This window comes from Cherax quadricarinatus, chromosome 81, assembly GCF_038502225.1.
Source record: "Cherax quadricarinatus isolate ZL_2023a chromosome 81, ASM3850222v1, whole genome shotgun sequence".
In the NCBI taxonomy this organism is placed as follows: Eukaryota; Metazoa; Arthropoda; class Malacostraca; order Decapoda; family Parastacidae; genus Cherax; species Cherax quadricarinatus.
The window spans coordinates 4,216,896-4,231,112 of NC_091372.1; the positions used below are offsets into that span (position 1 = coordinate 4,216,896).

Genomic DNA, 14,217 nt, shown 5'->3' on the forward strand with positions numbered 1-14,217 from the left:
GAAAGGCCCCCTACTTCCAGTTATCTCACGGCAACTTCACTCAATGTGCTCACTCAGAGATGAGAATGCCATTCCTCACAGGAAGTCAAGGATAAGCACTACTGGGACACCACTTTCATAAACAAAACAGCCTTGAACACAGACACCTAACATTACAATAGGTGGTGTGATTCAAGGCATACACAGACTATCTTACATTTCTTCCAGAAGTCAGTGCAACAGGGAAATTGATATTTCATCCCATGTTAGTGAAGCACTCAAAAATGCCAGAAGTTATGAATGGCTTTTACAAACCCTTTCTTCTTGTACTGTGATGCCTCATCACTAAAGCATAGGTAACTATGGATATCTTCTTCACTGGCCTTAACTTTATTTTAGGCCAATTCAAAAATATTGCATTAACAATGTTGCTTAAAAAAAAATTTATCCTCATGGATGCTGCCACATGCCATCTCTCTGCGCTAAATGACTTCTCTATGCATCAACACTGTTCTTCACAGGAACATAACATTTTTACTGTGCATTTCATTCTGGGAAAGTTTAATTACTTAGATAAATGCATACACCAGTTTCTCCCCAACACATCTTGTGTAACATCTAACTTTCCATTGTAAAATGGATTTTTTAACACATCAGTCGTCTCCCATCGAGGTAGGGTGAACCAAACAGAAGAAACACTTTCACCATCACTCACTCCATCACTGTCTTGCCAGAGACACCCTAATACTACAGTTCAAAACTGGAAATATCCCCACCCCTCCTTCAGAGTGCAGACCCTCTACTTCCCACCTTCAGGACTCAAATCTGGCTAACCAGAAATACATGAAGTAAAGGAATAACAAAAATGCATAGAATGTTAAAAGAAGGTGGTTGGTTAGTAAAAGCCAGAATTCACCAGCAGAGGGAAGGGCATTACTATGGACTTATAAGTAAAGATGTACCAAAGTATTGATATCAGAATTGGTGAATGTTGATGGTACTGGTATCTGCATAGGCCTAAAGTTGAATATCAGTATCAGCTAATTTTTATAGTACTGGCATTGGCCTAAAATTGGGTATCAATATCAGTAAAAAATCTGATATCATTCATCCCTACTTGTGAGCATATTTTTGTTCTATACTGGATAAGCACTATATCTGTAAGGGTCATGCAGTGTATGGGGAATTTGAGGATACTGGGGTTGATCCAAAGAAGAGAAAGGTAGCACTATATCTGTAAGGGTCATGCAGTGTATGGGGAATTTGAGGATACTGGGGTTGATCCAAAGAAGAGAAAGGTAGCTCCAATTCTGGGGATTAAGAGTCCTTCACCAGCATCAAGACATCTCCCTTGAAGGGTTGTAGCTCCTGTAGCTACTAAAAGGTGATAAGATATTAAATTTAATGAAAACAACAATGGATAATGGTCTTACATCCTGGAGGAGTCTGCCCACGATGTAGAGAGACTGTGCCCACATGAATGGTAGTTTTCCCACAGCTACACGATCTTGGGAACCTGGCTCCAGGTATTCTGCCTCAACCTTCTCTGCTGGTACCGAGTAGATCTCTGGTACAAGCCTCAGTCCGTCCTCTGTGGTCACTAATAACTGGAAAACATTTTCATTATTAAAATACTATTTCCTCTACATCACTGTTCTATTTCTTACACCTACTGAGAAAGTAATAAACATAATAATATACCAGTAATCCATTAAGGTGCTAAACCTGAATAAGTCAACCCTCAATAATTAAGTGAAAATATTCACAGGAGGGGTGTTAATGTTGCAGTTTAAAAACTGTAGTGTAAAGCACCCTTCTGGCAAGACAGTGATGGAGTGAATGATGGTGAAAGTTTTTCTTTTTCGGGCCACCCTGCCTTGGTGGGAATCGGCCAGTGTAAAAAAAAAAAAAAAAAAAAAAAATTCACAGGTAAGTTTTAAACCAACAGGGGTTATACAGTGTCCAAGAAATGGAATATAATGAGGGTTGGCTCATGAGAAGGATAGCTCCAATTCCTTGAATGTGGAACCCTTCACCAGAAACAGGAAACCCCTTTTGAAAGGGATAAATAAATAATCTAAGAAAAGTTCAACAATTCTTCCTGTAAACATGTTTTTCCTAACCTGGTATATATTCTTTTTTAACATACCGGTCGTCTCTCCACCGAGGCAGGGTGACCCGAAAAAGAAGAAAACCTTATAAAGTTCCTGGCACATTTCTCCTACAAAAAATAATGAACAATGGGTAACCAACACCCAAAGCTACAATGTCAGTGTTTGTCACTCACTGTATGATCCTTCATTTCTACAAAAAAAGCACAAGTTAACACAGGTCTGCAGTTACAAACATGACACTTAGAAATCATGTGTCAAATTTAACCAGCTTTTTTTTTACAATCACTTTATCTGTAACTCTTCCCTAAAGGGAATGGGAGATACAATAATCAGATTTGATCCAAGGGAAGATCAGCTGCAATTCCTTGGATCAAGAGCCATTCACTTTCTTCAAGGCACCTTCATGAAAGGTATATTTGGTATTAAGACCAGTATTAACCAACGTTCAACAATCCACTAAGTGACATGAGGAATGCCCCAAAGCAGAGGGTGGTACCCTGTAGGAAGGGTGGTACCCTACCCAGAAAAATGGTCCTTACCCTGACCAGCTGGGCTGTGGTTCATACATCGGGTTGCGTGTGGCCAGTATTAACAGCCTGGTTGATCAGGCCCTGACCCACCATAAGGCCTGGTCATGGACCAGGCCACAGAGGTGTCAATCCCCGAAACCCTCACCAGGTATACTACAGATATTACACACTTTTTTTTTTTTCAACAAGTCGGCCGTCTCCCACCGAGGCAGGGTGACCCAAAAAAGAAAGAAAACCCCCCCCAAAAAAAAATACTTTCATCACTCAACACTTTCACCACACTCACACATTATCACTGTTTTTGCAGAGGTGCTCAGAATACAACAGTTCAGAAGCATATACATATAAAGATACACAACAACTACCCAGGGAGGTACTACCGTCCTGCCAAGTGAGTGTAAAACGAAAGCCTGTAATTGTTTTACATGATGGTAGGATTGCTGGTGTCTTTTGTCTGTCTCATAAATATGCAAGATTACAGGTATGTCTTGCTACTTCTACTTACACTTAGGTCACACTACACATACATGTACACGTTTATTTATACACACTCATCTGAGTTTTCTTTGATTTTATCTTAATAGTTCTTGGTCTTATTACTTTTCCATTTATATCCATGGGGAAGTGGAATAAGAATCTTTCCTCCGTAAGCCATGCGTGTTGTAAAAGTCAACTAAAATGCCGGGAACAATGGGCTAGTAACCCCTTTTCCTGTAAAGATTACTAAAAACAATAATAAGAAGAAAATTGTCAAAGATATTACACAAAAGCAATTAAATCCCACCATTGCCTTAACCCTTTGAGGGTTTTCGTCGTACTAGTACGTCTTACGCGTAGGGGTTTTTGACGTACTAGTACTCATAAATTCTAGCAACCTCAAATCTAGTGGGAGAAAGCTGGTAGGCCTTCATATGAAAGAATGGGTCTATGTGGTCAGTGTGCACAGTCTAAAAAAAATCCTGCAGCACACAGTGCATAATGAGAAAAAAAAAACTTTTTCCATTTTTTTTTAATAAATCAGCGACTTTGCAGTGTATTTTTGTATGGTATTTATTGTTGTATTCTAGTTTTCTTGGTCTCATTTTATAGAATGGAAGACATATTACTGAAATTGAGATGATTTTGACTGGTTTTACAATGAAAGGTGCCTTGAAATTGAGCTCAAAGTAGCAGAAATGTTCGATTTTTACCAAACTTCAAAAGTAAACAAATCGTGCCAAGCGTGCAATACACGTCAACTGGTGAGTCTAATATTCTTTCACAAGTGCACCAATAATATTTATACCATTTTTTACACTAATGCAGTAGTCTGCATAACAGTAAATCTTATATTTTTTGTGAGAATAAAAATTCAAAGTGGAAAGCAAAAGAATATAAGAGGGGCCGTGAGACGTGACTAATGACTAGAGGAAATGTCATTTTAGTGCCAGGAATGTCTTTCTTGTTTATTCTGGACCCTATTCCGAAATTGGCATCTTTTGAAATTTGTGTGAAATTGGCAAAATTGCTAAATTCTGACCACTGTACTGGATAGTTGTATTTATAAATGGGTGGTTTCTTGCACCCATTCGATAGAAAAAATGGAGTTCTAGCGAAATATTCATGTTTTTTGTCGACTAGTACAGTGAAATTGGCCGAAAATGGGGCTCAAAGTGGGCAAAATCGCCGATCCGTAAACATCGCCGAGACCGCTAACTTTGCGAGAGCATAATTCCGTAAGTTTTCTATCAAATTTCAAACTTTTGGTGTCGTTATGATCGGGAAAAGATTCTCTATCTTTTCATAAGAGAAAATAATTTTTTTTTTTTTTTAAATTTGGCCGACCCTGAGAACGAGTTTCGGAGAGGGCCTGTCGACCCTCAAAGGGTTAAGGGGCATGTAAGTTCCCCTGTATTCTAATAACATGTTCATTTTTCCGCTATAATCTACCTTGTCCATAATTGCTATCACATATGCTTTGTCTGTTTCAAAAGGTGAAGTCTAGGACCTTTCCTTAATTCATGGTATAACTTAACAAATCTTTGAGGACAATTATGTCGTAGAGGTCTGAGCTGAGCTCAGACCTCTCCAACAAATGAACATGTTATTAGAAGACGGGGGTACTTATGTGCCCCTTAACCCTTTTAGGGTCCATCCCGTAGATCTACGGCTTCACATTGAGTGTCCAAACCGTAGATCTACGCCAAAATTCTAGCGCCGTCAAATTTAGCGCGAAAGCGCTCATAGGCCTACATGTGAGAGAACGGGTCTGCGTGGTGGGTGTGCGCCATAAACAAAAAATCTAGGCGCCCGCATAGCATTGTGGGAACGCCGGCTCAGTTACCCTTGTTCACCATGCCTCGTCGCACATCAGCTCTCACTCCCCGGAAAATTGGGACTCTCCTCTTCCTATCTGATAGTTCTGACACTGACGGAAGTGGAAATGAAGACGAATTCTACAGCTTTGATCAGTTAGTGACCGAAAAGAATGACCAGGATATCGATAAAAGTGCAGAAAACCCTGACGATCCTCAACCTTCTACCTCTGGTGTGGGCACTCGTGACTCACGGTCGTTTGTTCCTCAACGCAAGAGAAAGCTAATATTTTCGCATGGCCAGGCCTCTGACTTCGGTAATGATGATGATAGTGACGTGGATTGTGATTTTATTGCGCTCGACGATCATTCGAGTAGTGATAGTGAGGAATTATATTCACCAGTGAAGCGTCGGTATGTTCGCCGCCACATGCGCTCGGGTAGTGTACCCTATGCTGTGCCCAGGGGACGGAGTACATCCCGGAGTACATCCTGTGGCCCTACACCAGTTTTAGGTAGTGATAGTGAGGATGATGTTGCTACACTTGGCATGGATAGACCACAGGCATCAGTGGATGGTGGTAGTGATGATGGTAGTGGCACCGCCATGTGTGACTCACCAGCCCACGCTGGGACCCACGCTGCTGACTCGTCAGTTCAAAAACAAAGCGGAGCGTCAGCCACCAGCCCACCACAACCACAACCACCCGCACAACCAGCCTATGATGTCCAGTATCCACCAGCAAACCGTATGTGGGATTGGCAGCAAAATCCCAATTTTGTTCCCAAGCCTCACCACTTTGATGACTCTCAAAGTGGAATTCTACCTACTTGTCCCCTTGGAACCACGGCCAATGAACTGGAATTCTTTGAATTATTCTTTGACCAGCCATTGATGGAAACTATTGTCAGGGAAAGTAATAAGTATTTTGAGTACACCATGGCAAATACGATCATATCACCACAGTCAAGACTACACAGGTGGAAAGAGACGACTGTTGCAGAAATGTATTTGCTTTTTGCAACAATAATGCTTATGCCTCATGTCTATAAGCATAATATAAAAGCATACTGGTCCACAGATCGGCTAATTTCTACCCCGGTCTTCAGTGAAATCATACCAGTGAACAGGTTTATCTTACTCTTATGTATGTTGCACTTCTCTGACAAAACCAGGCCTGACAGAAGTGACAGGTTATACAAGATTAGAAATGTTTTCATGTATCTCAAACAAAAGTTCAGCATATACTTTTATCCATTCAAGAATCTCGTAATTGACGAGTCTTTGATTTTGTTCAAAGGTAGACTGTCATTCAAGCAGTATATACCAAGCAAGAGGAAACGCTTTGGTATAAAACTGTTTGTACTCTGCGACTGTGACAGTGGCCTGGTGTTGGATATTGTTGTATACACGGGAAGTAAAACATTGAAAGATACCAAGATGTTATTGGGTATCTCAGGTGACGTAGTGAGAAACATGATGGCACCTTATCTTGGTAAGGGGCATACATTATATACCGATAACTGGTACACAAGCCCATTACTCAGTGATTTCATGCGAGTGAACAAGACAGATGTGTGTGGCACAGTGCGTTCTAATCGTAAACATATGCCCAGGCTCAACGCAGGTGCTCGTGGTGATGACGTGCAGGTGTTTACTGCCAATGACATCATGGCATTACGGTGGCATGACAAACGAGATGTCACATTGTTGACAACCATTCACCGTAATGAAATGCAAGACAGTGGCAAAGTTGATCGAGTGACTAATGAACGTATTCGAAAACCAGTGACAGTGATTAATTATACACAAAACATGCGCTTGGTTGACAAATGTGACATGCAGATTGGTTTTGTTGACTGTGTTCGTAAGAGTTACAAGTGGTACATGAAACTTTTCTTCCATCTCATGGACATTTCTATGCTCAATGCATATAATATGTACCAAATAAAGACTGGCAACAGACCACCGTATGGTGAATTTTGTTTGTCTGTTGTCAGACAACTCATAATGAAGTACCAGGTAAGAACACCTGTTATACAACAAGGTCCTCAAATTACTCAGGATATACCGAAGCATTTGAGGAGGGAAGGTGATCATTTCATAATACAGCTTCCTTCAACTCAGAAGAAATTTGCTCAGAAGAGATACATCGTCTGTGCACAAACAAAACGACGGCAACAAAGACGCAAAGACACTCGGTTTATGTGTGAGGAATGTAAGGTGCCTCTGTGCATGGTGCCTTGTTTCAAGGAGTTCCACAAGCTCCAGCAGTTCTAAAACCATGTCCAGTGATTGTAAATATGTAAATATATGATAGAACATTAGTATTATACAAGATTTGTGCATGTTTATTGTAATAAACAACAGTGGTAAACAATAATATGATAATAACTTTAGTGCGGGTATTGTGTTCAATACAGTGAGTTTATATATATACATTATATACAGTATTGGTCTCTCAGGCCCCAAATGTTAGTAGGAATAGAAAAAAATTGGAAAAGAAAAGAAAAAACTTAAAAAAAAGCTAAATATTGTAATGAGCGTATGTGGAATTCGTCGATGTTGCCGCCACCACATCATTTTTGACAAACTTTTTGGCACTGTATCTCGGTAAGTACTGATCAGAATTTTTTTTTTTGTCTTATTACCTTCACCAAAATATGCTCTTTAATTCTGTAAGAAAAAATAATTTTTTTTTTTTTTTTTTTTTTTTCAAAATTTCTTGGACACTGGAGCACCACTTCAGATTTTGGCCTTGGACCCTGAAGGGGTTAAGGTGATAATAATACCTCATAGAGCATAAAATACATACAAACCTCTTCAAGAGCTTCAGCATATTCCTTAACAGCCTCTTCATCACCATGAAAGCAGTAATCCAAGATGAAGTAGCAGAAGAATAGTGGCCACTCACATTCTATCTTCTCGAACACCTTCAGCTCCCATGGCTCATAATACAACCGGTTGGGGTCCTAGAAGAATTAGATAAATCAAAATTAATATTTTTTAATACATTATAAAATTATTCTTACATATCATAAATAGCAGCAGCATTTTAAGACAAAAAAAAATTATACATGAAAGTTTACATTGTAAGACATGCATAGTGTGCAAGAACTTAAAAACTACAGAAAATTTTTATTTCAACCAATTTGTTGAATAATATGCAACACAAATAGTCAACAAGTTTCAGAACTTGTCATCTTGAATCTGACATGTCAGATAATAGGCAGATTTAACTAAGTCCAGGTACTGTATTTAAAGTACATATTTTCTACAGTATTACTAAATGTAAAAAGAAAAACTTTCATTTTCTTTTTTCCTAAGAAGAAAAACTTTCATTTTTCTCTTTAGGTCACCCTGCCTAAATGGGAGATGGCCGGTACCTTAAAAAAAAAAATTAAATAAAAATTCTGCAATATCTATTTGTAGTTATAGGAACTTGTGGTATGCAGTCTTTGATGTTTATTCTATCATACAATTTATTTTCACATTTTCAGTGGTTTTATCACTTATTACCTCTCCTTTTAACTCATTCTACTAACCACTGAAAAATTCTAGTGTTCTTTGACACCATGTGTGTGTGTGTGTGTGTGTGTGTGTGTGTGTGTGTGTGTGTGTGTGTGTGTGTGTGTGTGTGTGTGTGTGTGTGTGTGTGTGTGTGTGTGTGTGTGTGTGTGTGTGTGTGTGTGTGTGTATATATAACTGTGGCTTCCTGCTTTCCCTGAAGAAACATGCAAGGGCATCTTTGGTGTTCTCAGCCTTTGAAACTATTTTTTAATTCAGTCATTTGTAACTCATCTTTGGACTACATATTTCTATCTTCTAATCATTTCTTAGGCACTAACACTGCACCACTAATGCATGTAAAATACTTTACACTTTACCTCAGCTCCTGTCCCCAATCTTACCCCCACCACCACCACCACTGCCAAACCTTTACTTTTCTCCCACCAAACTATTTAATGCTTTCCCTACCCTTTCCCCAAATTTAATTTTTACCCTTCCCTAGATGAAGACTAGCTGTGAGAGTAGCATGACTGTTTCACACTTAGTGGACAGAAGATAAAGCCTCCACCACTTCATCCCCTGAATAACAGACACTGGTTCAGCATTTCAACTAATAATAGACCTATGTAAGCATATTTAGATACAAGTGGAGGAAAGGAGTGTTTATGACCTGATGTGTTGTTGGAGTGTGACCAAGGCACACATTTACAGAGGGATTCAGGATAACAGATTAGCCAGACTTGGGGTTTGGAGATGGAAAATATAGTGCCTACATTCTAAAGGAGGGGTGGAGATATTGCAGTTAGGAGGGGCATCTGGGATGTAGTGTTAATGCACCTCTGGCATGACAGTAATGGAATGAGTGATGGTGAAAGCATTTCTTTTTCCGAGACAGCCAAAATTAAAAATAATAATACAGTAGACCCTCATATTACACGGATTTGGCACATTTTGGTTATTACACTATTGAAAAATTGCGGCATAATTTTATACAACATACTTCGTAATGGCAATGGGGTCGAAGAGGTATGGGGTAAGTTTAAAAATGTAGTGTTAGTGTGTTCAGCAGAAGTTTGTGGTTACAGGAAAGTGGGTGCGGGAGGGAAGAGGAGCGATTGGTGGAATGATGATGTAAAGAAAGTAGTAAGGGAGAAAAAGTTAGCATATGAGAAGTTTTTACAAAATAGAAGTGATGCAAGGAGAGAAGAGTATATGCAGAAAAAGAGAGAGGTTAAGAGAGTGGTGAAGCAATGTAAAAAGAGAGCAAATGAGAGAGTGGGTGAGATGTTATCAACAAATTTTGTTGAAAATAAGAAAAAGTTTTGGAGTGAGATTAACAAGTTAAGGAAGCCTAGAGAACAAATGGATTTGTCAGTTAAAAATAGGAGAGTTATTAAATGGAGAGTTAAAGGTATTGGGAAGATGGAGGGAATATTTTGAGGAATTGTTAAATGTTGATGAAGATACGGAAGCTGTGATTTCATGTATAGGGCAAGGAGGAATAACATCTTGTAGGAGTGAGGAAGAGCCAGTTGTGAGTGTGGGAAAAGTTCATGAGGTAGTAGGTAAAATGAAAGGGTTAAGGTAAAGCAGCTGGGATTGATGGGATAAAGATAGAAATGTTAAAAGCAGGTGGGGATATAATTTTGGAGTGGTGGGTGCTATTATTTAATAAATGTATGGAAGAGGGTAAGGTACCTAGGGATTGGCAGAGAGCATGCATATTTCCTTTGTATAAAGGCAAAGGGGACAAAAGAGAGTGCAAAAATTATAGGGGGATAAGTCTGTTGAGTATACCTGGTATAGTGTACGGTAGAGTTATTATTGAAAGAATTAAGAGTAAGACGGAGAATGGGATAGCAGATGAACAAGGAGGCTTTAGGAAAGGTAGGGGGTGTGTGGACCAGGTGTTTACAGTGAAACATATAAGTGAACAGTATTTAGATAAGGCTAGAGAGGTTTTTGTGGCATTTATGGATTTGGAAAAGGCATATGACAGTGTGGATAGGGGGGCAATGTGGCAGATGTTGCAGGTGTATGGTATAGGAGGTAGGTTACTGAAAGAAGTGAAGTTTTTACGAGGATAGTGAGGCTCAAGTTAGAGTATGTAGGAAAGAGGGAGATTATTTCCCAGTAAAAGTAGGCCTTAGACAAGGATGTGTGATGTCACCGTGGTTGTTTAATATACAGTGGACCCCCGGTTAACGAACTTTTTTCATTCCAGTAGTATGTTCAGGTGCCAGTACTGACCGAATTTTTTCCCATAAGGAATATTGTGAAGTAGATTAGTCCATTTCAGACCCCCAAACATACACGTACAAACGCACTTACATAAATACACTTACATAATTGGTCGCATTTGGAGGTGATCGTTAAGCGGGGGTCCACTGTATTCATAGATAGGGTTGTAAGAGAAGTAAATGCGAGGGTCTTGGCAAGAGGCATGGAGTTAAAAGATAAAGAATCACACATAAAGTGGGAGTTGTCACAGTTGCTCTTGGCTGATGACACTGTGCTCTTGGGAAATTCTGAAGAGAAGTTGCAGAGGTTGGTGGATGAATTTGGTAGGGTATGTAAAAGAAGAAAATTAAAAGTGAATAACAAAAAGATTAGGTGATGAAAGATTGGATATCAGATTGGAGGGAGAGAGTATGGAGGAGGTGAATGTATTCAGATATTTGGGAGTGGACGTGTCAGCAGATGGATCTATGAAAGATGAGGTGAATCATAGAATTGATGAGGGTAAAAGGGTGAGCGGTGCACTTAGGAGTTTGTGGAGACAAAGAACTTTGTCCTTGGAGGCAAAGAGGGGAATGTATGAGAGTATAGTTTTACCAACGCTCTTATATGGGTATGAAGCATGGGTGATGAATGTTGCAGTGAGGAGAAGGCTGGAGGCAGTGGAGATGTCATGTCTGAGGGCAATGTGTGGTGTGAATATAACGCAGAGAATTCGTAGTTTGGTAGTTAGGAGGAGGTGTGGGATTGCCAAAACTGTTGTCCAGAGGGCTGAGGAAGGGTTGTTGAGGTGGTTCGGACATGTAGAGAGAATGGTTCGAAACAGAATGACTTCAAGAGTGTATCAGTCTGTAGTGGAAGGAAGATGGGGTAGGGGTCGGCCTAGGAAAGGTTGGAGGGAGGGGGTAAAGGTGGTTTTGTGTGCGAAGGGCTTGGACTTCTAGCAGGCATGCGTGAGCGTGTGTGATAGGAGTGAATGGAGACAAATGGTTTTTAATACTTGACATGCTGTTGGAGTGTGAGCAAAGTAACATTTATGAAGGGTTTCAGGAAAACCGGCAGGCCGGACTTGAGTCCTGGAGATGGGAAGTACAGTGTCTGCACTCTGAAGAAGGGGTGTTAATGTTGCAGTTTAAAAACTGTAGTGTAAAACACCCTTCTGGCAAGACAGTGATGGAGTGAATGATGGTGAAAGTTTTTCTTTTTCGGGCCACCCTGCCTTGGTGGGAATCGGCCCGTGTTAATAATAAAAATACTTCGTAAAATTAACTTAACACGGTTCAGTTTGTGGGAGGGGAAAAAATTTGGAGCATTGCCTGTGGGATATTTCCCTAGCTCAGGCCACCACCTGGCTGTGGGTAAGACCACTGTCTCCGCAAGGCTGCACTGGGCTTCAAGGCAACAGAGGATCACTTGACCTTGCTCCTTTGTGGTAATGCATCAGGTGATTTCAAATGTAAGCCCATGGTTATTTACTGCTTTAAGAATCCTCGTGCTCCAAAAGGTGTAGATAAAAATACCTTACCAGTAATTTGAAGGTCAATTCAGTCAGCCTGGATGACAGAGGAAATATTTATTGACTGGTTTAAGCATCACTTTATTCCCGAAGTCAAGTTTTACCTGCACAACAAGAACCTTGCATTCAAGGCTCTCTTCATTCTTGATAATTCCCATACCCATCCACAACCTTAGCTGGATGTGACCCCACATGTAAAAATTTTATTTTTTACCTCCAAACACATCATCATTAATACAGTTGGATTGGGGAGTTATGTCATTCAAGTGTAACTACAATGAAAAGTGATGAAAAAACTAGTTACATGAATGGACTCTGAGTCCAACCTGGCATTACCAAGCTTCTGGAATAATATATAATGTACTGCAGGGTAAAAGAAGCCAGAGATCCATTACAGACTTTATGCATACTTCAATACAAACATCGACTTTAGTGCCAGAACTTCAACCATCTACTTCTGCCAACAACCAACAACCATTCACCTCAGCCCAGTAGGGCCACACCATGCATCTCCAATCTCTTCACAATCACTGACATACACCAGCAACCACAATTTAAGGTAAGTATTATTATTTCTGTTGCATTTGTAGCCTTAAGCAATAAAAACATTAACATTTTTATTTTTGTAAGAACTGGATGTCTAAAAAAAAAGTTGTTTGGTTTTTGGGGGGTCCCAGGAACATAACCCTATTTTTCCCGTAAGTTCTTCAGTTTATATAAAATGGATTTATCTAACATGGCATTTTCAGGAATGTAACTACTGTGTAATGAGGGTCTACTGTAATATTACCTAAGTAGTAGGTTGGTAGACAGCAACCCCCCAGGGAGGTACTACCATCTTGTCGAGTGTGAAATGGAAGCTTGTAATTGTTTTACATGATGGTAGGATTGCTGGTGTCTTTTTTCTGTCTCAAACACATGGGATAACAGGCATATCTTGCTACTTGTATTTACACTTAGGTCACACTACACACACACACACACACACACACACACACACACACACACACACACACACACACACACACACACACACACACACACACATATTGGAGCAGGAGTGGCCAAGTGGTGGCCCGTGGAGAGGTGGGGCCGGGAGCTGTGACTCGACTCCTGCAACCACAACTGGGTGAGTGCACGCACCACACACCACACCGCACACACACGCGCACACACACATATGCATATGCACGTATGCCTGGTGTCTGGCTGACGTGTGTCTGGAGTAGGGTGGTAACATAACGTACACACATGCATACACGGACGCATATACAACAGGCCTAGTGTCTAATCAACATGTGCCTAGGACAAAATGATAACTAACAAACACAGAGCCTCTCCTCATTTAGATGTACTCGTTTACTGACAACTCAGATTTATGATGGGCTCTCTGACCAGTAGGCATATCTAAATAATGTATATTAGAGCTGATTTCCTCTATTCTGTTTATTACAATATACAGTACACTACTCTATAAGCATTTAAAAATACAGTGTACCACGGGATATGAATTTAATTCGTTCCACAAGGCTGTTCAAGTGCTGATACCGAACGAATCTGTTCCCATAAGAAATAATGTAAATTAGATTACTCCATTTCAGACCCCCAAAAATACACTTACAAAAGCACTTACATAAATACACTTACATAATTGTTCGCATTTTGAGCTGTTCATATCCCGAGGTACCACTGTATACCAGGAATGTTATAAATGGTACAAAGATGACATTAACCGTTAAATTGTCCAAACGTAGATCTACGTTCACTCGCGTAGCGCTCCGAACGTAGATCTATTTTTTTTATGTGCTTTCAAATGGAGAAAATCAAGGTTTGAGCATTATGCACGAAAATGTAGATCTACGTTTGAACAGTTTAAGGGTTAAAACAGTATCAAAGATGGCTGACACAAACTCACTACCATTATATTATGCTGCTCACTTAGCGATGAATTCGTTTACTGACATGGTCTTAGGAACAGAACTCCATCATTAAGTGAAGAAAGGCTCTGTACACATGCGTTTGTGCACGCAAGCGC

At 40.0% G+C, this 14,217-nt stretch overlaps 1 protein-coding gene across 15 annotated transcripts in view; it reads right to left on the reverse strand.

Annotated features, from left to right (window-relative positions):
- LOC128699776 (probable phosphorylase b kinase regulatory subunit alpha) overlaps positions 1–14,217 on the reverse strand; it is a 353,571-nt gene that overhangs the window by 301,891 nt on the left and 37,463 nt on the right. For all 15 annotated transcript variants that reach the window (XM_070102279.1, XM_070102274.1, XM_070102271.1 and 12 more), the window contains 2 exons: positions 7,738–7,890; positions 1,413–1,586 (listed from right to left, as the gene is read on the reverse strand). In XM_070102279.1, coding sequence (XP_069958380.1) covers positions 1,413–1,586; positions 7,738–7,890 — 327 coding nt within the window. The remainder of the gene's footprint in view (positions 1–1,412; positions 1,587–7,737; positions 7,891–14,217) is intronic.